The 23,460-nt window shown below is 40.1% G+C and overlaps 1 protein-coding gene across 3 annotated transcripts in view; it reads left to right on the top strand.

The window, feature by feature from the left end:
- The window catches only part of rasa2 (RAS p21 protein activator 2), a 32,035-nt gene extending 8,784 nt beyond the window's left edge, over positions 1-23,251 (top strand). The window contains exons 3-25 of one of the 3 annotated variants that reach the window (XM_004561409.5): positions 1,784-1,887; positions 1,989-2,083; positions 3,932-4,008; positions 5,802-5,885; positions 7,493-7,565; positions 7,665-7,735; positions 8,319-8,420; positions 12,244-12,397; positions 12,516-12,664; positions 12,968-13,082; positions 13,684-13,758; positions 13,924-14,047; positions 14,497-14,603; positions 14,710-14,793; positions 14,933-15,010; positions 15,095-15,168; positions 15,424-15,530; positions 16,222-16,304; positions 16,587-16,795; positions 17,445-17,548; positions 17,783-17,818; positions 18,913-19,090; positions 19,773-23,251. In XM_004561409.5, coding sequence (XP_004561466.1) covers positions 1,784-1,887; positions 1,989-2,083; positions 3,932-4,008; positions 5,802-5,885; positions 7,493-7,565; positions 7,665-7,735; positions 8,319-8,420; positions 12,244-12,397; positions 12,516-12,664; positions 12,968-13,082; positions 13,684-13,758; positions 13,924-14,047; positions 14,497-14,603; positions 14,710-14,793; positions 14,933-15,010; positions 15,095-15,168; positions 15,424-15,530; positions 16,222-16,304; positions 16,587-16,795; positions 17,445-17,548; positions 17,783-17,818; positions 18,913-19,090; positions 19,773-19,803 — 2,314 coding nt within the window. In that variant the 3' untranslated portion in view covers positions 19,804-23,251. Of the gene's footprint in view, positions 1-1,783; positions 1,888-1,988; positions 2,084-3,931; positions 4,009-5,801; positions 5,886-7,492; positions 7,566-7,664; positions 7,736-8,318; positions 8,421-12,243; positions 12,398-12,515; positions 12,665-12,967; positions 13,083-13,683; positions 13,759-13,923; positions 14,048-14,496; positions 14,604-14,709; positions 14,794-14,932; positions 15,011-15,094; positions 15,169-15,423; positions 15,531-16,221; positions 16,305-16,586; positions 16,796-17,444; positions 17,549-17,782; positions 17,834-18,912; positions 19,091-19,772 lie in introns of all 3 variants that reach the window. The other 2 variants (XM_076892242.1, XM_004561410.5) reach the window with 2 other exon arrangements.
- Positions 23,252-23,460: the final 209 nt, after the last annotated feature.

Genomic DNA, 23,460 nt, shown 5'->3' with positions numbered 1-23,460 from the left:
GCTGACTCGTTATTTTTATGTCCATTCATGCCGCTAACTCTTTGTCGATCAAAGTATACCCTCTGGGTTTACTAATGCATTGCCACTGATGTGTGACGTAGTAAACATTAACAATACCCAGAAGTCAATAGATTAGCCTGTTGTCACATTTACCAGTGCAGCTGTGCAAGTCAGCTTTGGTCCTATAGCAACTATCAGGTTTTGAATGTTTGGTCTTGTTTTAATGTGGAACATTTCTGCGTTCACAGTGATATCAAAGTTGTCTTTAGTTATTTTGAGTTGACACCCATAATGGCAAGAATTGCATAAGTGAGAGATTTTTAGACTGAAAAGTGAAACACAAACAGTTTCAGCCATAGAAAAAAGAAAATGCATCCCCTTTAAATTCTTAGATTTTGCATATCAGGGCATAATAAAAAATAATCTGGTGCTTGGCAGGTCTTCAAATTGGGTAAATGCAACCTAAAGTCAACTAGAAAACATGACCTGTTACACAAACGGATACCTAACAAAACCTAAGCTAAAATGCAGAAACGGTGTGAGTGGGAAAAACACTAAGTACACTCTATGATTCAGTAGCTTCTAGAACCACTTTTAGCAGTACGTTGAAGTCATCATTTTCTGTATGACTTTATCTGTCTTACAGAAAACGATTGCACCCTCTCTTTACGCTGTTGCTTCAGTTCATTGAGGTTTGTGGGCATTCGTTTATGCACAGCTCTGTTTCATCCGGGTTGAGGTCTGGACTCTGCCTGGGCCATTGCAACACCTCGATTCTTTTCTTTTTCAGCATTTCTACTGCGCATCTGCTGCTGTGCTTGGATCATTGTCCTGTTGCACAACCCAGTTTCACGACATTATTTCATCTGGGATTAATCAAGAAGTTTGAATCAGAATCAACCAAGCTCTCGCTGTCTGATGGTCTCACATTTGACTCTGGAATACTTTAGTATACAGAGGAGTTCATGGTTGACCCAGTGACCTGTAGCTGTAAAACAAGCTGCAATCATTAGCCCTCCTCCACCATGCTTGACAGTTGCTGTGAGGTGTTAACGCTGATATGCTGTGTTTTCACCATGCGTGCCAATGTAGTTTTGCAAACCTTGCCACCATCTTCTCGTCTTTCCAATGAAAATCTTTCCAAATAAGCTATACTTGTTCATTCTTTTTCCAAATTGTACTGTCACAAACTGTAGCATTTGTCCTGTTGCCTAAGAACTGTAGAGTCTGACATGTAGCTCTTTGGTTTTTTGCAGTCTGTGAGCATCGCACAGTCTGTTCTTAAGGCGAATTTGCCCAAATGTCCACTCCTAGGAAGACTGGCAACTGCCTTTTATGGTTTCCACAGTGAGAAATGATCTTTTAAATGGCAGAATGATGGTCTTGTAACTCTTCCCAGATTGTGGAAGAGAAGTAACAGTTGCTTTGAGACAGTTGCTGATGTCTCTCATTCTTGGCATTGTGTATACACACACCTGAATGTTCAAGTACGTCTGCTTACATAGAGGTGCTCACACTTGCTGATGATCATTTAATCAAGTGCATTTGATTAACTGATCATCAGGCTGCTACTTGCATAGAAACAGTACTTAATTTTATTTATTTGTTACAAAATACTTCTGCGTTTTGTAATTCCTGTCAAATAAATATTGAAATGGTGCATTGCAGGTCAGTTTACCTCACAGTAGAACCTTTGACCACTGACTATACTCATTCTCGCTTGTTCCCTTTTCTACCAAAAGAGATAACCTTGTTAGCTAATTTAGACCTCTCCCTTTTACAGCCCTTTCTACGGAGAGGACTTCTACTTTGAGATCCCACGCCCATTTCAGTGTTTATCCTTCTATGTTTATGCCAAGAGTGTTTTCCAAAGGGACCTACCTGTTGGTGAGTAACATTTAAGAGGACAAGCAAGTATATTTTCTCATCTCGATGAATGTGTTGATTTTTAACGTGTGTGTGTGGGTTTGTGTTGCTTTCTCTTTTAGGCAAGGTGTCCATCCGGAAGGATGACCTATGTAAATACAGTGGGAAGGAGAACTGGTTTAGCCTTCAAACAGTAGATCCTAATTCAGAAGTCCAGGTAATTTCTAGGAAAGCTGATGACTCACAAATGTAAAAATTTGACCCTGCTGTATTTGACCCTTGCCCCTTTTTTTTTTTTTTTTTTTTTACTGCAAGGTTACTCGTACTGCATAAAGTTCCACTCGCTTGGTCATCAGCACAGCACAGTTAATGATGATAGTCTTTTACAGCTCACAGTACCCCAACATAGCGAGCAGGAAATCTGCTCGCACGTAGTCAGAAATTTGCATGCAGATAAGATCATTTCCATGTCAAAATAAGGCTTAATAACCTTACAAACTCAACTCTTCTCACTAACATCCGGACTGTCACCATCCAAAGAACACACTGTCCGAGTCTTTTTGCATGGAAATAGAAAAGCAATACGCAAGTGTCCAGTTTATTAGTGGCAGACTCTTAATGTCATCGCACGATGGCAGCTGAAAAAAGGCAATGTTTGTGGCACAGAAGTAAAGACATTTGTCTAACTGCACATTTAACCTGTTTAATAGACAGCAAGAAGCTTTTTAACCAACACCACCAGAAAAATATAATTGCTTCCATAACTGATACTATTTCCCCCCCACTTGTTTTGTTCTAGCCATCTTCATGATTTAGACTAAAAGTCTTAAAATTTGTATTTGAAATGTAAGCACACTTTGAAAAGAGTAATTTCAAGTCTTCTCCTGCACATTTATATGATGTATAATTAAGAATGCATGCACACGAGGAGAAAGCTGTTGCTAAAAATGATCCTGGGCTAAAATACTTGATCGACTTATCAGGTGTTTTCGGTCCATCGTCTTACATTTTTTGTTTTCCAGCATTTTATTTTTATCATTTTTTTTTTTCATGAGTGCAGTTCTAGTTTCTGTCACATATAGGGCATATATGTGGGCTGCTCTGTTTCAACTGTACATCACTATCTTTGATCAGATAGTTTTTGTGGCGTGCTTGTATTGGGTGAAACTATAGCACACTACCACTTCTGTGCTGCTGCAGCTAACATGTTGACTCTAGCTGCCATTAGCCCACGCCAAGACTATTCTGGGTATGTGCCGCTACACTGATTCACTCACAAGTAGACACTTTCAACAGCAAAGTTACATCAGTGAGCGATGGAGGTGTTGTTTCAGTACCTCTCTGGTTTGATTTGCAGCCAAACAGGGGGGCTGTGTGAACACCCTGCGAGCAGTATTAATTTTAGGTAACCTGCTCAGTTAATAGGGGTCACGGCTGGAACGTGAGCGTTAATTTGGTGAGGATGCTGGTTCATTTGGACGTATATTGGCTTAAAGGCCGGTGCTGCATGAGAAAGGAGTACTTGCCATCTCAGCCAAGTGCTGAATTGCAGAGACGGAGTGCAAGTGTGGGGGCGTTTTGTTTAGCTCACCCTCTGTTGCTCACTCTCTCACTCTGTATCTCTCTCTCTCGTTCTCTCTGACACTTCCGAAGGCAAGACCGGCAGCCTTCACCACATCCGACTCCCCTAAAGATCTTTATGAGTGATTTTGAACATTTTTTTTTTTCCTTTACATTTTTAAAATTCACAGCTGTTGTGGCTCTTGTCACTCTCCTGGTTCTCCCATTAACCTAAATCAAGATGGAGTATGAGGTGGAGCAGGACTGCAGGTCTTGGAGAATAAGCAGAACCCATTTTGAAATATGACAGCGAGAGAAATGTGCAACTTAGTAACAAATAAACATGGTGTGCAAAAGTATCGCATATCATCAGTACTGCAAGCCAGATTTTTATCTTGTTTACGGCCTACATAACTTTTGACTTGTGCCTTCACTAAAGACTGTAGACTCATGGCCTTAGTAATGTGTAACTTCTTAGAACGTCTCCTCTCCTCATGGTCAACAGGGCAAGGTTCACCTGGAGATGCGATTGAGTGAAGTGATCACAGAGAACGGATCAACAGGCCAACACATATCAGTCCGGTGAGTTCTACGAGTCACTTGTTTCCTGTCAAGTGTGCTGTGAGTACAGTTAGTTTGAAACTTTGCAGGGAAATCATGACAGAACTCCAAAGCTTGAGTCAAGTGAGTATTTTCACTGGCTAAAGATCAAACCTTCACATTAAGCCCAGCAAAACAAGTCTCCAACATAAAAGGTGTTAGGTAAAAGTTTGAGTAATAGCGCATAGCATACAATCCTAAACTGACTGTCCACACTTCTCATTCTGAGCAACAACTTGTTTGAGAAAGAAATATGTTTAAAGTTGTTTAAAAAAGGGGGAAAAAAAAAAAAAAGAAGTCATCATTGATAAAAGTTTCAGTATTGCTTGCTAATCTTGGGTCTCGGTAGCTTATTTTTTGTGTGGTTTTCAGTGTGTCACAATATTCCTTTATCATTCACCTTTACTTCCGAGCTGTACATTTCACATCACACAGTTTTCACAAGCACAAACCGATATAAGGGCAGATAATGACGTGGGAGGATGTTGAGAGAGAGAGAGAGAGAGGGGGGGGAAGAAAGCGCCCATTGACAGATTAGGCTGAGCATGTAAATTTACACACACGTATGTGCATGTGTATGTCAGACCTCTTGCTGTTTACGTATGTTGTTTTGCACCCCCACCATTCATGCTTGGAGAGCAGGGTAATGAGAAGGAAGTGATGGCATCTGAGCAGGAAGCGTGCGCTTCTCACTCTGCAACCGCTGTGGTTTTCTGCTGCTGTCATTCAGTGTTTGAATCGGATTGTTTGCTTAAACCGTCGGCCTGCTCACTGTCACCTGTGCGTAATTGCTCTTGTTTTTCTCCATCGGGTCGACCAGACAAGTCCACGAAGGGCGTGAGGCTCATCGTCCCGTTGCAGGAAGCTAATCGGAGCAAAGTTGCATCGCGTCGAGTTAAAAATGATGTAAGAGTGAGGCTTTAGGGAATATTGTTATGACAACCTTGAAGATGATACCCAAACATCTTTACATTCAGCTGCTTGGCTTCTCCCTCCGGCCCCGCTTAGCATAGCAGGCTGAATTCATTCTTATTCTCTGCTGACTTGTGCTTAGCAGCCACATCCTGTTTAGACTGCTCACAGTGCCTGTTGTCACCTGAAACACCTGTTTTGTTTTGTTTTAAAAAGATCCTTGTGTGACGCCAGTCAAACGTGAGGTCAGAGTTTCTAATGATATACTGTAATCTAGTTTAATAATCCAGTGCTACATTTAAATATAGTTCACGCTTCATGTTGTTTTTGTTTTTTCCAATACAATACTATATAAACTTTGTTTGTAGTATATGCTTGTCAGTTGAGCCTGATTCCTCTTTTGGTGCAGAGTCATTGACATCTAACATAACTAAGCAGGTTTGTGAACAATAAATAGGGTGATGCAGTGACATTTTTAATGATTGTCTTTAAGCTTAATGTGCAAAAGCATTTACGGTTTCTGTTTTGAAGACGGGGTGTTTTTCTTATTGTTCCGGTAGTGCAAACCATACAAGGTTTAACACTAAAAGCATTTCCACTGAGGCGTCTGTTGAACCAACAAGAAATTATTTACCATTCACGCACCCGCGGCACGGCATTAAAAGCTAATCTCTCCCAAGGTCTGGGTCACTTTAGGGCCTGTCAAAGTGTTACTGTGTGAAATATTGACGGTTTTGGTCCAAGGTGAGCAGCTCCTCAGTGTTTAGAAAGGTGGAATCATAAGATGTAACAAGAATGCTATAACGGTGTAATATAGTTGCCTTTATTTTATGTTCTTTCTCTTTTCTTGTGTTTTTATTCAGGATAATTGAGTGCAAGGAACTGCCTTTGATCAGTGGGCAGAACTGTGACCCCTATGCTACCGTGTCACTTGTCGGACCTGCCAGGTAACTCTGAATTTCGCGCAGATAACAAAATAAGTTCTTAGTGTGTTACAGAATATAGAAGTAGCTTGTTTGTTCCTTTTTTTTAGCTTTGTGTAATCACATAAGTAATGACCAATTTCCTGAAATAAACAGTGCACAGGTTTTCCACACTGCCTTTAAAACTACTGAGGAATATGTGCAGAAATATTGTGCAGTGTGACTTGAAGCGTAAGGTCCCTACATATATTCTCATCTTTAGGAGCACGCCCGGTCTAAACCAAGGTTGTTATGGTTAAAGCTAATTGTGGAAAAAGTTTGAAGTAGTTTTCTTTTTTTAACTAACTGTAAGAACATCGTGAACTTGCACAGCTGACTTAAAATAAAGTACAAACAGACAACAAATGTCGTTAGTTTTAGTCTTTCTCAGCCTGCCTGAAGAGGCTTTGTCACACATATTTGAGATGTGGGAGTTATTATGGGTTTGTTTGGTTTTTTTAGTTTCAGTTCATTTCCAGAGTGGATTTCTTTTCAGTTTAGTTTTTATTGTTTGAAAGTTTTTATTGGTTTCACTGTATTAGTCAGTTTTTTGTTTGTTTTTAAACTATCATTGTATGGAGGAAATATGTAGGAAGATTTAGGAAAATCGGTGCAGGTATTAGAACAAAAAAAAAATCCATCAAAGCCTCCTTGAGAAATTGTAATTTTTTAAATTTATTTTTTTGAGCCAAACTAAAAAAATACTAAGACTAAGGATCTTTCCTCTAAATATTTTGTTATTGAAAGTTTACAAAATTGTTTCATTTAATTTTAGGTAATTCTAACAACCTTCTGTGGGGCATTTTCAGCTTTTACAAGTTGTTGTGCTTGCATTGTAATATCTGTTTGGACTTTCTTAAATCTTGCTCCCAGCAAGTACCCTCCATATTATTTTTGGAGGCGTTTTTAGCTAGATGCTTTCAAGGCTGTTATTAGGCATCTATAATTCGACTTTTGTGAATATAAAGTTGTTTTATTGAGTTGTTTTTGTCATGAATTAAAGTAACAGGGTGCATGTTATAGATGCTAAAAGCAGGTCTTTTTAGTTGCTAGGCATGATGACAGGATTTCTGATATAGTTGGGAACCTCGAGCAGCGTGAGCTGTACCTGCGTGCCAGGTTTAGTTGCTCAACACCTGATCGTGCAGGAGGAGCTCGCAGACAAAGAGCAAACACGCAGACAGAGATTTTGTGCTATTGTAAGATTAGAAAGACTGAAACTAATTAAAACTATCTGAAACAAACCACACCTCTTGAAACAAATACAATATCAAAATCAAAGACTCAGAACTAGCCTCTGGTTTAAACAAATTTTTATTTTATTTTTTTTAATGAATGTCATGAGTGAGCTGACTAAACTTTCCAAGAATACAAAGACTATGAGCTCAACTATGAGCATCCACTTACAGCTTGCCACCATCGTGAACCTTGTTACAGATGGCAAGATTACATTTTAGTCATCTTAAGTCACTCCCTGACAGTGCGATAGGAGTCACATGCTTCTCTTCCCCTTTTCTTCTCAACGTATCCATAGCTGAATCCTTAAATTATCAGAGAAAATGGCATTCAGTTTCTGTAATGTCTCCCCTAAGGTCTGATCAGAAGAAAACAAAGGTAAAGAAGAAAACCAGCAACCCTCATTTTGAAGAGACCTTCTTCTTTGAGGTAAATCTTGTAACACATGTTACCACATCATAGGTTTCAAATGGTCTGTTGGTTACAGCAGATAATTGTATATATTAACCATGACATGTTCATCTGCAGGTCACAAGGTCCTACTCCAGGAGGACTCAATTCAACGTGGAGGAGGAGGACATCGAAAAACTTGAGATCAAGTGCGTTTTGAAGGTTTTTTTCCCCCCTTTTGTGTGCGCTTAACGCTCTCTCTCGCTGTCTAACAGACCCACACACATACATGTACACGCTTCCCCTTTATAGTCTTGACAAAAGAAGAAGAATTTCTTAACGACTTCAGGTTTAAAAAAAAAAAAAAAAAAAAAACCCAAACAAAAAAACTTTTTATTTGGTGTATTCTGACTACTGATGGAGAGCCTTTGATTTCTGGTTAAGGATATGTGGGGCTTCCATCACAGTGGATTCATAGCTCACTGGGTAAGACTAGTCAGAGCTGAAGGTAAACACTCGTGCATGGTGTTGAGGTTTGGATTTGAGGTGGTGTCATTGCACACATTGTATTGGTTTTTATGCACCAAGCAGGTAAGCACTGCTTAGTAGCGATTTTTCTTTTAAGCCCTTTCTGCCATATTTGAAGTGGGTGGTTGTTTTGTGCTGAACACACAGACAGAAAGAGCAACATTTATTTTGCCTTGCTACTTGTACATGTAGTTTGTAGTAACAGTTGTATATTTGCAGATGAAAAACATTCTTTCAGTCCACATCCTTTCCCCTTTTTTGCAGAGTTGATTTGTGGAACAATGAGAATCTGGCTCAGGATGTTTTTCTGGGGGAAACACGGGTTCCTGTCAAGATCCTACAAAGCGACCACATTCACAAAGCCTGGTAAGGAGCAGACGGAAGTATCTCGCTATCTTTAAACGTATTTATGCATACTTATTGAGCACTAGGCTGACAAATTTAGATTTTCTGTCCCCTTGTTTTGAAAATGGGTTTAAAGTGGAATCCTCCCCCCTTCAGGCACATGCCTGTAATAAAGACAGAGCATTTTCTTCCCATTTTAAATGGCAATACTGAGATAAAACTGAAATGTTCATGAGCTTTGGTTTACACCCCTATTACCTCCTGTTTACATAACTCCTAAAAGATTTTCCAAAATAGATTCAGAAGGGTCAGTTTTACCTATATGTGCTCGACTAAATCCAGCACAGTCTGATGCGTCTGTGCCTTTAAAAATTTACTACAGGGGGGAAAAAAACAAAAAACATGATCATTAATCTGTCATGGCCTGATTACCTTCCTCTTTACCGAACAGGGTTTTTTTAAATTTTTTATTTATTTAAACACTGGAAGGTGGAGCCGCTGCCTTTGGTATTTCACTGTTCAGGAACCCAGTCTTGCATGTCTGTTTGCACTGTTGCATTTTCTTGCTTTTACAAGGTGATCTTAAAACTCTTCCTAGATTTCTCAGAGTTCAGCAGTTTTTCCACTGTGTGGGTGTTTTCCTTGCTTTGCGTCAGAGTAGGAGATGTGGGATTACGCCAGATAGCAGTTTGTTAGTAGATGAGGGCTTTGAGTCGAGTGCGTGGGTGGCTTATGCATGGTGGCAGTACCTCATGTCCTGTGTTTATGCTGGAAGTCGTCCATGTTGCATTCATAAAAAGTGTTGGGTACAGGTGATCTGTTAAAGTGTCTCTGTCTGTGTGCAGTGATTACAGATCAAGGGGATTACGGGCAAACCTGCAGTGACTGCAGGCCAACTCGACATGTATAATGTTGTTTTACCCCACCTGTTGGCTTATGGAGAGATGTGCAGGCACTATGGGAGGAAGATTTATTGATCACTAGGCTGACTAATATGTTCTGAATCAAGGGTGGGGGAACTCCAAGCCTTAAGGGCCGTGTCCTGCAGGTTTTAGATCTCGCCCTGGGTCAACACACCTGAATCAAATGAATGAACCTGAATTAGTTCATTACCAGGCCTCTGGAGAACTTCAAGACATGTTGAGGAAGTAATTTAAAACCTGTTTTGGATCAAGGACTCCTCTGAAACCTGCAGGACACCAGCCTTTGAGGCCTGGAGTTCCCCCACCCCTCGTCTAAATGGATATTATAAAAAGACTTTTCCTCCCATGTCCAGATTTTTGGTCATTTTGATCTTTTCTTTCTTAATTTAAATGTCAAAAAAAACGCCGATTAGCGGTTGAACAGCCTCACAAATTTAGATTTTCTTTCCCCTTGTTTTGAAAAAGGGGTTCAAAGTTAAATCATCCCTCGTTTAGGCATATACCTGTAATAAAGACAGAAGCATTTTCTGAACATTTTAAATGCTTATGTCGAGATAAAGCTGAAATATTTGTGTGCTTTGGTTTACACCCCTATATGCTGTTAAACAAGCCTAATGATTGAATTCCTCTTATTTTAAGTGAAAGCTGTTAGAGCAGCAGGAAAGAATTGGCAGCGTAGCAAAGACGGCTGTTTAGTTGATATACTGTGATAAACAGGTGGGTATATCTGTACTGAGCAGCATTTAGAAAACTTTTTTTGGTTTTTCTCAGTTGTTGCTGTAAAATATCCTCTAGTTTATCGTCTTGCTTTGCAATCTATTTATCATGGTTTTATGATTTTCAAGATTTTATGCTCATTGCTTAAAACCTTTGTAAAGTGGACTTAAATCCTTTGTGATGCTGCATATTTACTGCACTATTCCTGATACTTACTCTATTTCATGTTTATAGTATACATATTTTCTAAAGATGCATCCATTGAACTTTTTTGGCTTATTTCAAATTTCCCTTTTTCCGATACCAGCATTTTCCACTTTCGATATTCTTTCTAAAACCAGCACATACAAGCTAATCAGCTTTTATTCACTGATTTGTTTTTTTCTTAAATAGTAAAAGAAACTATAAAACCTTTACAGTTTCTGCAGTAAGTTACAGGATCTTCTTTTGCTGAAACAACTGAGTATAAAGTTTTCTGCTACTGCAAAGAGGTGAAAATAAGTTTCTGTACCTGACATGTATAATCTTTCTAGACAAAAGCAGGGTCTAGTAGATTTATAGAACAAAATAAATGTCAGGTACTTCCATAATTTTCCAATATATTTATAACTTCACTAGATAACCGGAGATCAACTCTCGTCTCTTTTTCTCCCGTCTCCATAATTTTTCTCCTAACTGCTTTAATCGTTCTGCTCATACCGAAGCTGCCGACTCTTGGCTGGCTCTGACCTCTGGATAGGTTCAACCACTTTTCTTTTGTTACCTTCTTAAACTTGTCCTTGTTCACTTAAGTTAGGTCGATTTAAGTGTCTGGTTAGGTTTGTTGTTAGGATCGTTTTCGTGGTGGTCCCCCCGCAGTTTACTTTGGAGAACTTTGTCGCCGAACTCAGAGCTGAGACCATCTGTGCTAACACCGTGTAAGCTTGTGGCTGTGAATATACCACTGTGCACATGTTATGTATTTATGAGATATAGTGTCTTGTAATCAGACGTGAGGCTGTCAGAGGGTCACTGGTGCGAGCTGAGTACACTGGGAATCGGCTGATTGCAGTTCCTGGTTGATTCAATGTTGCGTTTTTTTTGTTTGTCTTTTTAATATTTTCCCACTTTGAGGATCTCATGCATCTCTGTTGTTACTTCATCTGCTGTTTCAACTGGCTGTTACTGATTTATGAAAATGGGAGAGTGTGTTAGTTGTTAATTATTAATTATTAGTGGTCATAAGCTGCTTCTTTGCCTGGACCACCCCCACTATAAACAAGCACTCCCACCTCCACCACACCGCACCCTATCCCTGCCACCCACACACCCACCAATATCAGTCATGGCCTATGTAACCCTCGTCACTTTCTCAACCCTGTCCTCTAATGTGTGACTTTGTATTGTGCCCCTTCCTCCTGTTTTGTGTATATACTCCTCATGTCTGTTATTTATTCCTGCTGTCCTGCTAGTTATGTTTTCATACCATGCTCAGATGGTGTGGCGCTCCCACAATTTTGTAGTACATGTACAACAATCTGGCATCTCTACTAGAAGTTTGTGCATTAAAACAAAGAGCTAAGAAGTCTTAAGTTAACTGGATGGATGCACACCAGATGTAAACCGCTGCGTGCTCAAATAAGCAGCTCTCGATCTTTATCTGCATCGAAGATAATAACATGTCAGCTGTTTTGTTCAAAATTTGTTTCCACTTTCCTCAATTGGCTGTGGAGGGGTGAAAAAAAATATTGCAGGTTTAAACTCTGTGTTTGACTCAGACAACTGTATTCTGCATGAGTATATGTGCACAACTCATCATATATTTAGGTAAGACATTGGATAAAAGCACATTTTGACAAATGAAGATGCTTTCTTCTGTCCTGCAAAGTGTTTTTGGAAGCTTCAGTGTTCGTTTTGCTGCTTTTTTCTGGTACAGTTGGTCTGTGATGTGTTAAACAGTTGGTATCAAACAAGCAGGATCAGCTTTTTTTTTTTTTTTTTTTTTTTTTTTTTTTTTTTTTTAAATTATGTGTAATCTTAGGTGGGTTGTGTTGTAGAGTTAATACTTTATGAAAGTGTCCAGGCTGTCTGTGACTGACACACATGTTCTCAGTTATCTGGTTTCTGTCTTGGTTATGTGATAAGTCGCAGGTTCCATGTGTTCAGAGGATGACTCATTAGTCACAGCACAGTAATGTGTTGTTTCTCTTATTGTCACCCATAAGGTATCTCCTTCAGCCAAAAGGGAACGGCAACAAATCCAAGTCTGATGATTTAGGATCCTTGCGTTTGAAGCTGACCTACATAGAAGACACAGTGCTGCCATCTGCCTGCTACACGCCACTCTGCACCCTGCTGCTCAAATCCCCAGATGTGAAGGTGAGACAGACGCTTTAAGTCGAAGCAAATCCTGATGAGAAAATTCCACACTGAGACGATGCAGAGATCGATATTGTTGTCTTTTCTCTTTTCACTTTTTTTTCTCACCCTTCTTCAGCCCATCTCAGCATCAGCAGCACACATCCTGGGGGACATTTGCAGAGAGCGATACGAGGTCGTTCTGCCGATGGTCCGACTGCTGCTCCACAACAATCGCTTCGTGCCTTTTGTCTCTGCTGTGGCAGCACTGGAGCTGGACAACACTCAGTGAGTACTCCTCTGGCACATACCTTTTTACACCAAGCCAAGTAGATACACCGGATAGAAACATGCAAACAGATGTTACTGCACTGCAGTCACGCTGTGTTTTCCCTAACAAACAGTTCAACTTTCTGGCTATGACTAATGCAATAAAACAGGAAGCAGCTCTAAAATACAATAGAGCTTCAAGAGTGAATGTGGTTTTAATTACTCGTCTTGACTCAGACAGTCTGATTCTGAAACTTCATAAAAATTCTAGTCACAAAATAAAGTCTAATTGGTGTCTGTGGAATATCTGTGTCCATACAGGGAGGCTAACACTATATTCCGTGGCAACTCGCTGGCAACGCGCTGCATCGATGACATGATGAAGATTGTGGGAAAGAATTACCTATCTGTCACCTTGAAGCCTGTAATAGATGAGGTATGAGTAAAAAGGAGACACACACACACACACACATCCTGTGTCGATGCCAGAATAGTCATGAATCACTGGGGTTAGAATGGAAAAATCCATTTAAACATCTGCCCTTCAGCCTCAGTCTGCAGATGTGCAGATGTAATTGGAGGGTTTGGATAGGCGCAGGGTATTTTCCTTTAAACGGTTTTAAAACTGTAATTTTTTTTTTTTAATCCTGTCTGGCTTGTTGACACTGGTCTAGATGTACAGGTTGAAGGCCACTGTAATTACCACAGTTTCTTGCAACTGTATCTACAGAGTGTGCATTATTGTGTATTTGGTCTTTTCTTTTATCTGTGACTTACAATTGCTAGTTAATTTGAGTTCTTCGACATAAAGCAAAAAGACACAGCTGGTGTTGAAAATGCCTTCAGTCCCTCCTCTCACTCACCGTGTCCAGCTGGTGTCCCTCCAATTTCAAGAAAATCTGAATAAACGTGCAGCTCCACACAGCAGCAAATCTCAGTTCTTGTTCACTTGAAATTTAAAGATTTGGTTTGTACTAATTGTTCTTTGTTTGCTTGCTTGATTTTTTTTTTTTTTTCCCCCCTCGTATCTTTAACAGATTTGTGAATCCAACAAAACCTGTGAGATAGACCCTATTAAACTAAAGGAAGGTGACAATGTAGAGGTCAACAAGGTAAGTGCACCCATCTCACTAGATTTATCAGTCTTGTAACAGGATTAATTGAAGCTTTGCTTGTCGTAAAACTGCGAAAAAAGTGTTTATCCACTTTTTAGCTTCTGTTTAAAACATTTTAAAGTGATGCTAAGTTGTTGTGCGTTTTTTACTTTACCTGTGCAGGAAAACCTGCAGGGTTACGTCCAGAAAGTCTTCTCCTCCATCACCCAGTCAAGTTCTAACTGCCCACCACTAATGTGTGACGTCTTCAGGTCTCTGAGGCATTTGGCCTGCAAACGCTTTCCAGGTAAAACGTAGAGCCAGTGTTAAAAAGAAAAACTGCTGTGACAAAAGGTTATATGCACACCCACAGCAGGTGTGTAAATTGTGACGTAAATGTCATTATGCCGGGCTTTTAGCAGATTGCGATGTTGCTGCTGGCTAAATGCCTTAGTAGTCCACAGCAGTATATTAAACCAAATGATATTTGGTATATTTATACATACACTCACCAGTCTTTTCTTTGCATACACCTTGATTTTACTGGGTTGGACCTTTGCTTTGCCTTATGAGCTAACTTAATTCTTCATGGCATAGATTCAGCAAGGTGCTCGATACATTCCTGAGGTTTTGGTCTATTTTGACAGTTTTGAGCTTTTCTCATATAAAATATCTCTATTTTATACGCCATTTTTTTTTTTTGCTGATTGAATTGAATTTGCTGGTTTCTCAGGTGTTTCTTTCTCCTCTCCACAGGCGACCCACATGTTCAGTACTCAGCCGTCAGCAGCTTTGTGTTTCTGCGCTTTTTTGCTGTCGCTGTTCTCTCTCCTCACTCCTTTCAACTGCGTTCCCATCATCCTGTAAGTACACGTCACCCACTCTCAGCGCTAATGACCAGTGAGCATTTGCAGTTTACGTTCTCAGTCGGTTAACCTCGGTGCCGTTGTACATTTTCTGTAACTGCAGGATCCCGAGATTTCCCGGACGCTCACACTCATCTCAAAAACCATTCAGACTCTCGGCAGCTGGGGTAGCTTGTCAAAAAAGCTGGTAAGATTTATATTGCTGAAATTCTAGTGTGAACTACGTGTTGTCCACTTTATAGTAATTGACAAACAGAGGCACTTTCCAAATGCATTTTTTTTCCCTGTTATGCTAATTAAACCCACTTTGTTTTTTCTCTTTCTAGTCCAGTTTTAAAGAAACCTATATGTATGACTTCTTCAAATCATTCCAGGAAGAGAAGTGTATCGAAAAAGTTAAAAAGGTATTTTTTCCCCCCTCACATACTCACATAAAGGTCTATAAAAGGATTCATCATTTCTAATGGCTGTTATCATTTTGTTTCCAGTTTCTGGATGAAATCTCCTCCAACGTCAGTAAGGAGTCCAGTGGGCTGGAAGACGCTGTCGTTCTCAAGGAGGGGTGAGTGTTCAGTTCAAGTCTGGGCAGAACTGAGAACTCTCACTTGGTAATAAAGAAGCCTTGAGAGTAGGCATAAAACAACAAGTGAATTTTATGACACGATAACCGTTTGAGGGCGTTCACTATGTCCTGTTAGAAGACTCTAATTACATCATTTGAGCATAAAGATTACTCTGAAGTAATAAATTGTACTTATGTTTTTTTTGCCTTAAGTAAATCAGCTCAGATTTGAACCCTTAGCCTGTCCTTTTATAGGGAAGTACAGAAACGTGCTCAGGGGAGAAAACCCCCTGGAATGAAAACGTTTAAGAAGAGGTGGCTCAGACTGACCAACAGGGAGCTCTCCTACCACAAACATAAAGGTGAGACCAGTTTACTGTAATCTCATACTCGAATGTGATGAAAACTAATGAGACAAACACGTATGCACGGGTTACACGCAATGCTAAGTTCCCGATACTAGCACTAGATGGAGCTAAAGTAATTACTTGTATATTACTTATAAAATTAAGAGATTAAATGGACTGGTTCTTTTATATAGTGCATTTCTACTGAGTATTCAAAGCACTTTATACTTGCCTCATTCACCCATTCATACAAGCACTTTTTTTCTGTTTATGCCTTTTAAAGTACTGGACAATAAGCATATACAATGACCTGATTTGTTTTTGTAGTTTCCTGTGTTGATTACTTGCGTGTTGACTTTGCATCAGCTGATTAATGAAATGCATGTTTTGAGGGCTTTGCAGAGTAAATACTGCCTTTCTGTGATACTTAAGGAACGTTTCGAGTGCTCAGTAAATTGTCAGAGAGAGAGGGTGTGATAATAAACAAGATTGATCATCAATCATTGGAGCCAGTTGATAGGAATATAAAACTTCAAGTCTTCAAGGAATTTCCCAAAAAATCTGTTCAAAAACTGCAGCTTTTACTTTCATAGGAGAAGTTAAAATGTTTTATTTTCTTCTGCTCATTATTTAAGCTAAACGGTAATGTTGTTGAGACTGGAGGCTGTTTGTGCGTAAACCTAACAGAATGACTTGTTCTCCCCAGGGAAAGATGCCGACCGCACCATTAATGTCAAAAATATCCGGGCGGTGGAGAAAGTGGATGAAAGTGCCTTTAACCGCAAAAATGTAAGCCAGTTCCCCCTCTCACATGGCCCCGTCATCACTTCTCATGTATTACCCGTTTAAAATGGAAACGTCAGTGCCAGTGTCACTTCCTCCTGTTGTTATTAACAGTGAAAACGGCGCATTGTTGGTCTCATGGGCACGTTCACTTTCAAATGAAGTACAGAAATGACAATGTTGTTGTTGCTGGTGTAGAGGGGCGCTTTGTTTCTTGCGCTCAGAATGACCTTTATGGGAACGAAACAGTCACATCATAGTTTAACTACTTTGTTTCTCTTGCGTCAGATGTTTCAGGTGGTCCACTCTGAGAAGCCTCTTTACGTCCAGGCTGGAAACTGTGTGGAAGCCAGCGAGTGGCTGGAGGTCCTGAGCCAGGTCAGTCGTTGCAACGAGGGACGCCTGGCCACTTTCCACCCGTCAAACTACACCAGCGGGGCCTGGCAGTGCTGCCAAAGCCTGAGTAGCAACGCTCCAGGCTGCAAGCCCTGCACAACGTGAGTTTTTCCTCCACATCAACACCACCGCGAGGGGCGGGGCGGGGGGGAATGGTTCAGTACCCTCGCTGCCATACGTGGGGCGTGTGTTGCAGATCACAATAAACGCTTAATAAAACTGCCTGCTGGTCTTAAGTTTGACTGACTGTGTAGGTGCTCACGAGCAAACCTTAACCTTTTAATCATTATCTCTTGTTATGAGGACATTTCAAATGGAAAATAGAAAACTTCTAAAGCAGGATTTTTCAGGTGTGCTGATTTTTATATGATGTTAAAAAAGAAAAGTCTTTTCAGCGTGGCATCAAAGCAGGTTAAGTTTGAAGTTTTCAATAAGGAAGAGGCTTTGTAGGGACTAAACTGAGCTTTAATTGAGAAGTGTTTGATTTCATTTATCAGCTACTGACTTTGAGGACTGTCATTTAGCTGCTCTGATGTTGTCGATCTTCTTCACCGCCTCTGTAGATGTTTAGCAAGTTTACAAAGATGAGTCAGATGGTGCACTTTCATGCTAACGTCTGTAGTGTAAGTGATGTGTGCGAGTGTGGAGAGATGCATGTATTTACGTTGTTTTTCTTAGTTTGTGAGTTTCCTTTTTTTGCTGCTTTTTCCTGCAAAGATTTCTCTACACTTGTGTTCTCTCCTGTTTCAGCACCATGCTGGCCAACCTGCAGCTGGATATAGACTGTGACCGAGAAGCAGAGAGAATTTTCTCACTCCTCTCAGCAAACGACACAAAGCTTCAGAGCATGGAGGGTCAGTATCAGTATCGTTTTCAGAAATGCTTCATTAGAGAGAGCAGGGTATGGTTCATATAAATGCAGCTGACTCATGATATGACGTTCAGTTTAGGGTATTTAATCGTATAAAACTACAAGCCTTATGTATACATTAGGCCCAGTGTTGTGCAGAGTGAGGTCAGATCAGCTGGTGTTTGTCTCTCAGACATTTGCGAGCTTTTTTTTTTTTTTTTTTTTTAAACACCAGCAGCTGTCCTTTGTGGGATCAGCCATCAAAGCAATCAACGTATGAAGATGTCAGGTTTTAAATTCATTCATTCTCCACACTATGGTGTGTTTCACACGAACCACTGAGGGCAAAACTTTTAATTTCCAGTGTGGCGGGACAACTCATTTTCAGCCTTCATCTGGTGATTTAGAGGTGAAGTTGGTCTAATTCAGGACCACTAGAGCACCAACATCTTAAATCAAAACCACAGACAGTATAAATGGTCACGTAGCTACTGTGACATCATCTGTTGCTGAGCATTTGGTAACCATCCCACAGATAATCCTCCTCAAACACAGTATCGCCAAACTTTACAACATAGATTTAATTTATTATTCAGTGTGACCCAAAACGAGTGACTAAGCCCATAAAGTCATCGGGAATCTGTTTGGTTATCTCAATAAACATTTTCCCACAGACTTGTCTAGTAACAGAAGTCCTTTAACAGACACAGCTATCGCCATCTGGTGGCCAACTTAGGGCACTTTTACACAGGCTTCATTCATCTGACCTTAAAGCTAAATCTACGGTGGCTCTGAGAGGACAAATGGATTGCAAGATAAGAAAGTAGCAGGAAAATCTCACAAAACACAACAAAGTGTTTCTAGGGAGACAATAACAGGACAGACGAGCTGTGGAAGTGACAGAAACCAAAACATGCACCGGACTGCACTGGGACGCGCTTACAGGAGGAAAACACTTCCGTTTTGTTTTGTAATTTTATTATTATTATTTTTCTTGTGTTTTATGTGCTTTTGCAGGAGTTTTTCTATGTACTGGTGTTTTCTTGCAGTGCATTTGACCTCTCAGGGCCACTGTTTGCATCCACGTTTCATACAAACTATTAAACACGCCTCCTTTTTTTGTATCACATGGTTTTCCCCATTGGGCTGAACACCTCGGACACCCAGTCTGCCATCTCAGTTTTTCTACTTTCACTCTGGTGTCTGTGTAAAAGAGCGAGGGTAAACTGTTTTGCACATACTGCTAATGAAGCTGTTACTTCACTATATCGTCGCGTAGATAAAAACTTGTTTCCTGCCGTCTTCGTGTTCACCATCTCACTTCCGAGCACTTGAAGTTGCACTTTGTAATGTTTGTCCTCTCCACAGATGCCTGTGCCAGTTTGGCAGTGTATCAGGGCCCCCAGCGAGAGCCGGAGGAATACTCAAAGTTCACCATTCAGGAACCCAAAGAGACCTTTCACACACTGAAACAGCTCCGAAACATCATGGAGGAGCTGCAGCGGCAGCACAATAGCAGGAATGACGTACGGCAGTACGGCAGCCTGTAAGTCTCCATGTTACATTATTACAATACACCAGTTTTACGCAGTATGAGTATATAATGCAGTGACGGTAAATGATGTGGAAATCGTATTAATAATACTAAAACACATTCTGCAGTGTGGATGCTGAAAGTAGGACTATGTGATCTAAATTGGTAGAGGAAGTGCAGAACACGATGGCAAAGAAAAATGGGAAATTTTCAAAATAAGACGCTAAAGTTGTGATCTAAAGCCCTGCAAAGGACATCACAGGTGCACAGGGCAGCATCTGATATCCCCATGTTGTTGTTGTCCCTGGATCATCATCATCATCGATGTTGGTCCAGGTTTTAATACTGCAAGGGACCATTAATACTGTTGTGATGTCATAGTTTTTCGACATGGAAACACAATCACGTCACACAGCAAAGCCAAACCTTAATCCTAGCTCTGACTATGGCCCCTCTATCCCTGCCCTATAATGATAATGATGATCCAGGACGAACACCTGGATCTCCGCTACACCTGAGGATCAGTTCAAAAGTTTTGGACACTAAAAGTAAAGCTGGGAAGCTTGCAGAAATAACAAAAGAAAGTTTGACTTAAAGGGACTAACGCCCTAACTTTAATGTTTTATTACAGCTGTGGCCCAGGACTCTCAGAAAGATCACTTACTCATTATCTTTGTCTTCCTTCCCGTTTCAGTGACAACCCCATAGTGGGAAAAACCTCTTAACCTGGCTGGGGCGATCTGGTCCAAAAGCAGCCACGCCTGCATCACAACAAAGCGCCTACGTTGTCCATTAGAAGCCCCAGGAGCTGTGCCAGTGAGAAAAGGTGCGACCAGGTGAATGATACGCCACCTGACCTCCACATGTCATGAGTCCACTACAGCAGTGACAGCCCGAGAAGGGGAGCCAGAACAAGCTTGTGAGCTTGACCAGGATCGCACCTTCATCCTCGAAAGGAATGAACCCTTAGGTGTTTTTTCTTTTTTTCTTTTTTTTGAAGTATGTTGCCTCATCTCCTCCCCGTCCTCTGCAGTGAAGGTCACAGATTCTATCCGTGTCTTAACTTATGTCCCCCTTTTTACGTACAGCTGTGTGAAATGGGCATCATTAGATGGTGTGTGAATAGGCTGCTAATTTTTTCTTTTATTCACAGAGTTTTATACGAACAGCTGTAATGATGCTCTCCTCTCATCTGTGAACATCTGTCTTTACAGTTGATTCCTAATCACCAATCTGGAGGCCCCTCCCCCCCGTAAACTTCAGTCTTTTCTCCTCCTCCTGAACAAATGTAAATGTATATTTTCAAAGAACATTTAAACCGGTCTGCCTTACTTTGACGGATGTTTCTTTCACATCAAATGCTGAGGGAATAATGCAAAAGCACTTTAAATATTTGGAGCACTCCAAATAGAAAATGATTGGATACTTGGTATCAGCTTTCCCCATTTTGATCAGTTACATGATCCTTTGTTTCATTCCTGTACAATAACATTTATAGCCTGTAGATTTTAAGATATTTTTCTTGACCAAAGACGATTTCATAGGTTTGAACATGAACTTGAAGAAATTAATGTATTTTGAATACAAATGGTTTAAAAATGGAGATAAATAAGATGAATATATATAAATATATATATGTTTGGTTTATGTGTACGTTTTTGCTAACATATCCTTTACTTTTTAGTGACTTAAGGCAAGCAGTTTGCATGCGTTCAGTTTTGAATCCTGATAGCACGACTGTAGTGAAGAGTTGTATTTCCCTGTGATTGTGAATCGTATCGGTACGGTGTGCGTCAGATCTGTGCTGTCGTGTTGAGAGCCTTGAAACCTTACTAACAGTGGCTTATGTAAGAAATGATGTTCAACCTGCAGAGAGGAACCAATTGGAATAACAAAATCGCCCCTGTCTTTCACGCTTTAGTCCAGACAATCTCCGCCAGTGCGCACGTTATGTCCTCCTTCTTTACTATCGTGGCTCCAGCTGTTCTGTTTCATCGTCTTTAGGGAATTTTCTTGAAATGTGGCACAGCTGTTTGCCACAGCACTCTGCTGCAATGACCAGTAGAGAAACGTCTGTGTAGTAAAGGGAAAAATATGATGTTATTACAAACTGTCAGACTCTTAAAGTTACTCATATTTTAGCATGCATGTCCTGCAGGAGTAGGGTTGCATCAGATGAACAAAGCAATAGCAAATAATCAAGATTGATTGCGTAAAATAGAGATTATCAAATTTACTTTGTGGGTCTTACTCCATTTTAATTGAATTCAGTTTGTTTGTAACTGACACAAACCAGCTCCTCAATTTTATTTTTTAAGTGGTAACCAGCAAAATTTCCCCCCAGTTAGGCTGATTTTGATTATCAGTCGGAGGATTGTTTTGTTTTTTTTGGGGGGGGATTTTTGTTCATTTTTTCCCTCTGAAAGAACCAGTGAACAATCACTTTGATTCAGTCTTGATTTTTGAGTTCTTTTTTTGTTCCTTCCTGTGGTTTTGAGTCTGCTTCCCATTTGAACGATGAAGTGTTGAATAGAGACAAAATTAAAGTGGACCTGTTATGCTTCTAAATTCTCTCATATACTTACAGGTTTAATTGTGGGTGCTCATATAAACAAGTGTATGCAGAGTTAAAAGTTCACACTGCTCTACATTCACTGTTTCAGAGGTTGTTTTGTTGTGTTTTTTCTACTCATGGATGGTGATGATGTCAGAGAGTGGATATCCCCTTATATGGTCATCTCAGCTCCATATAGGGGGATATCTAGGGCATCCAATCAGAAGGAAGGATTTCACAAAGCCTTAAAGAGACAAACGCTCAAACAGGTTATTTTAGGTAGACGATCAAATGAGAAGAAATACAAACATGGAGCAGTGAAAGAGCATAACGGGTCTCCTTTGAACATCTAAAGTTTAGACATTGAATGCTGATATTACAGGGTTAACTGTGTCTTTTCTTTTATTTGTCTGTGATTGTTTTCATGAGTTGTGTCTTTGGTCCATTATCTATTTCTAACTTGCATGTCTTGTACATTTAACAATATATTTTTCTAGGAAAATGTTTTGTACCTTTTTTTTTTTTCCTCTCTTTTAAACACTGATTTTAATGTATTACTCAGCTGGTACTTTTGTTCTCAGTCTGTCGACTTCGTCAAGGCTGGATGCTTTCTGTTTTTGTTTTTTTTGTTGTTGTTGTTGTTTTGTGTGTGTTTTCTATGCCCGTGCGCACTCCTTATTGGCTCCTCGTGGCCATAACTCCCTCAAAACTCCCTCTCGTTGAAGCTGATTAACACAGTGTTACTGCGGTGAATGTCGCGTGTTCACGTGCACGTCAGTAGTGAACAACGTGCCTGATCGGAGCCAAAATAAAACTGTAAAGTGATTTCACGCCGATTCGGTTAATGGACTTTGCTTATGATTTGAGTGACGCTGAATAAAAACAAATCTCTGATGTCAAACTTCGACATCTGAATCGGAAAGCTAGCGTAGAATCAATTGTTGTTGTATCGCATAAGCTTGCATGCTAACTCCATTGCTAGTTTTAATAAGGCCAGTAAACTAGAGGGTGGTGTATGTGTGCTTATTTTCATAAAACGTGAACGGGGTGGGGTTGTTTTAATCTGTCTGATTTTAATAGGGGAAGTTTCTTCATTTGTTTGTTGTTATAAACGATCTCTATGTGGAAACATGTGACTTTCCTGTTGGACTACAGCCAGCTTCATTTCATAAGATTACCAAACAGGAAGGGAAATGTCCATATGTGCTTTGATCTATCAGGTGAACACAGGGGAAATTAAGGTATTAGCCAACATGCAGATCTGATATGGCTCTTAAGAAGGACCAAAATCTGATATCACTGCAGTTTGTTTTTGCAGGTGTATCTGAAACAATCTTTTTTTTTTTTTTTTCTCCTGCCAATCAGATTGTTCTGTGTCAAAGCAAAGTGTGAGTGCAGATGACCGTCTGAAGGCTTTGTAGAATTTTTTTTTCTTTCTTTTTTTTTTTAAAGCTAAAGTCTCTTCTTGTCCAGTAAACGGTGAGCAGTTCGATGTTATCGTCACATCTCCAGCTCGTTTCTTCTGAATGTCTGTTATTTTTATACACATTAAACATTTTATTTTTCCATAAATGGTCTATTCTGTGTCTCTTCATAATAAAAACACTTTGCCAGTGCCTCTTCTGTTTGTTAGGTGTCTGTTTTCCTACTGCGCTGATGTGACCTGCGTACAGTGTCCTCCACGATTCAGACAAAGAAACAAGTTGTCTAATTTTGCGTATAACTTGCTAAAGGTTTGCAATTGGATTCAGGTCTATAGCAGATTGAGGGCCAGCCAATGGCACCAATGTTTTCAACGTGAAGGAACCACCAACGGACTGGGCTCATT

The sequence above is a fragment of the Maylandia zebra genome, linkage group LG14 (genome assembly GCF_041146795.1).
Source record: "Maylandia zebra isolate NMK-2024a linkage group LG14, Mzebra_GT3a, whole genome shotgun sequence".
Taxonomy (NCBI): Eukaryota; Metazoa; Chordata; class Actinopteri; order Cichliformes; family Cichlidae; genus Maylandia; species Maylandia zebra.
Note: the sequence above shows the minus strand (reverse complement) of the source record. Positions and strands in the feature narration are given on the sequence as shown.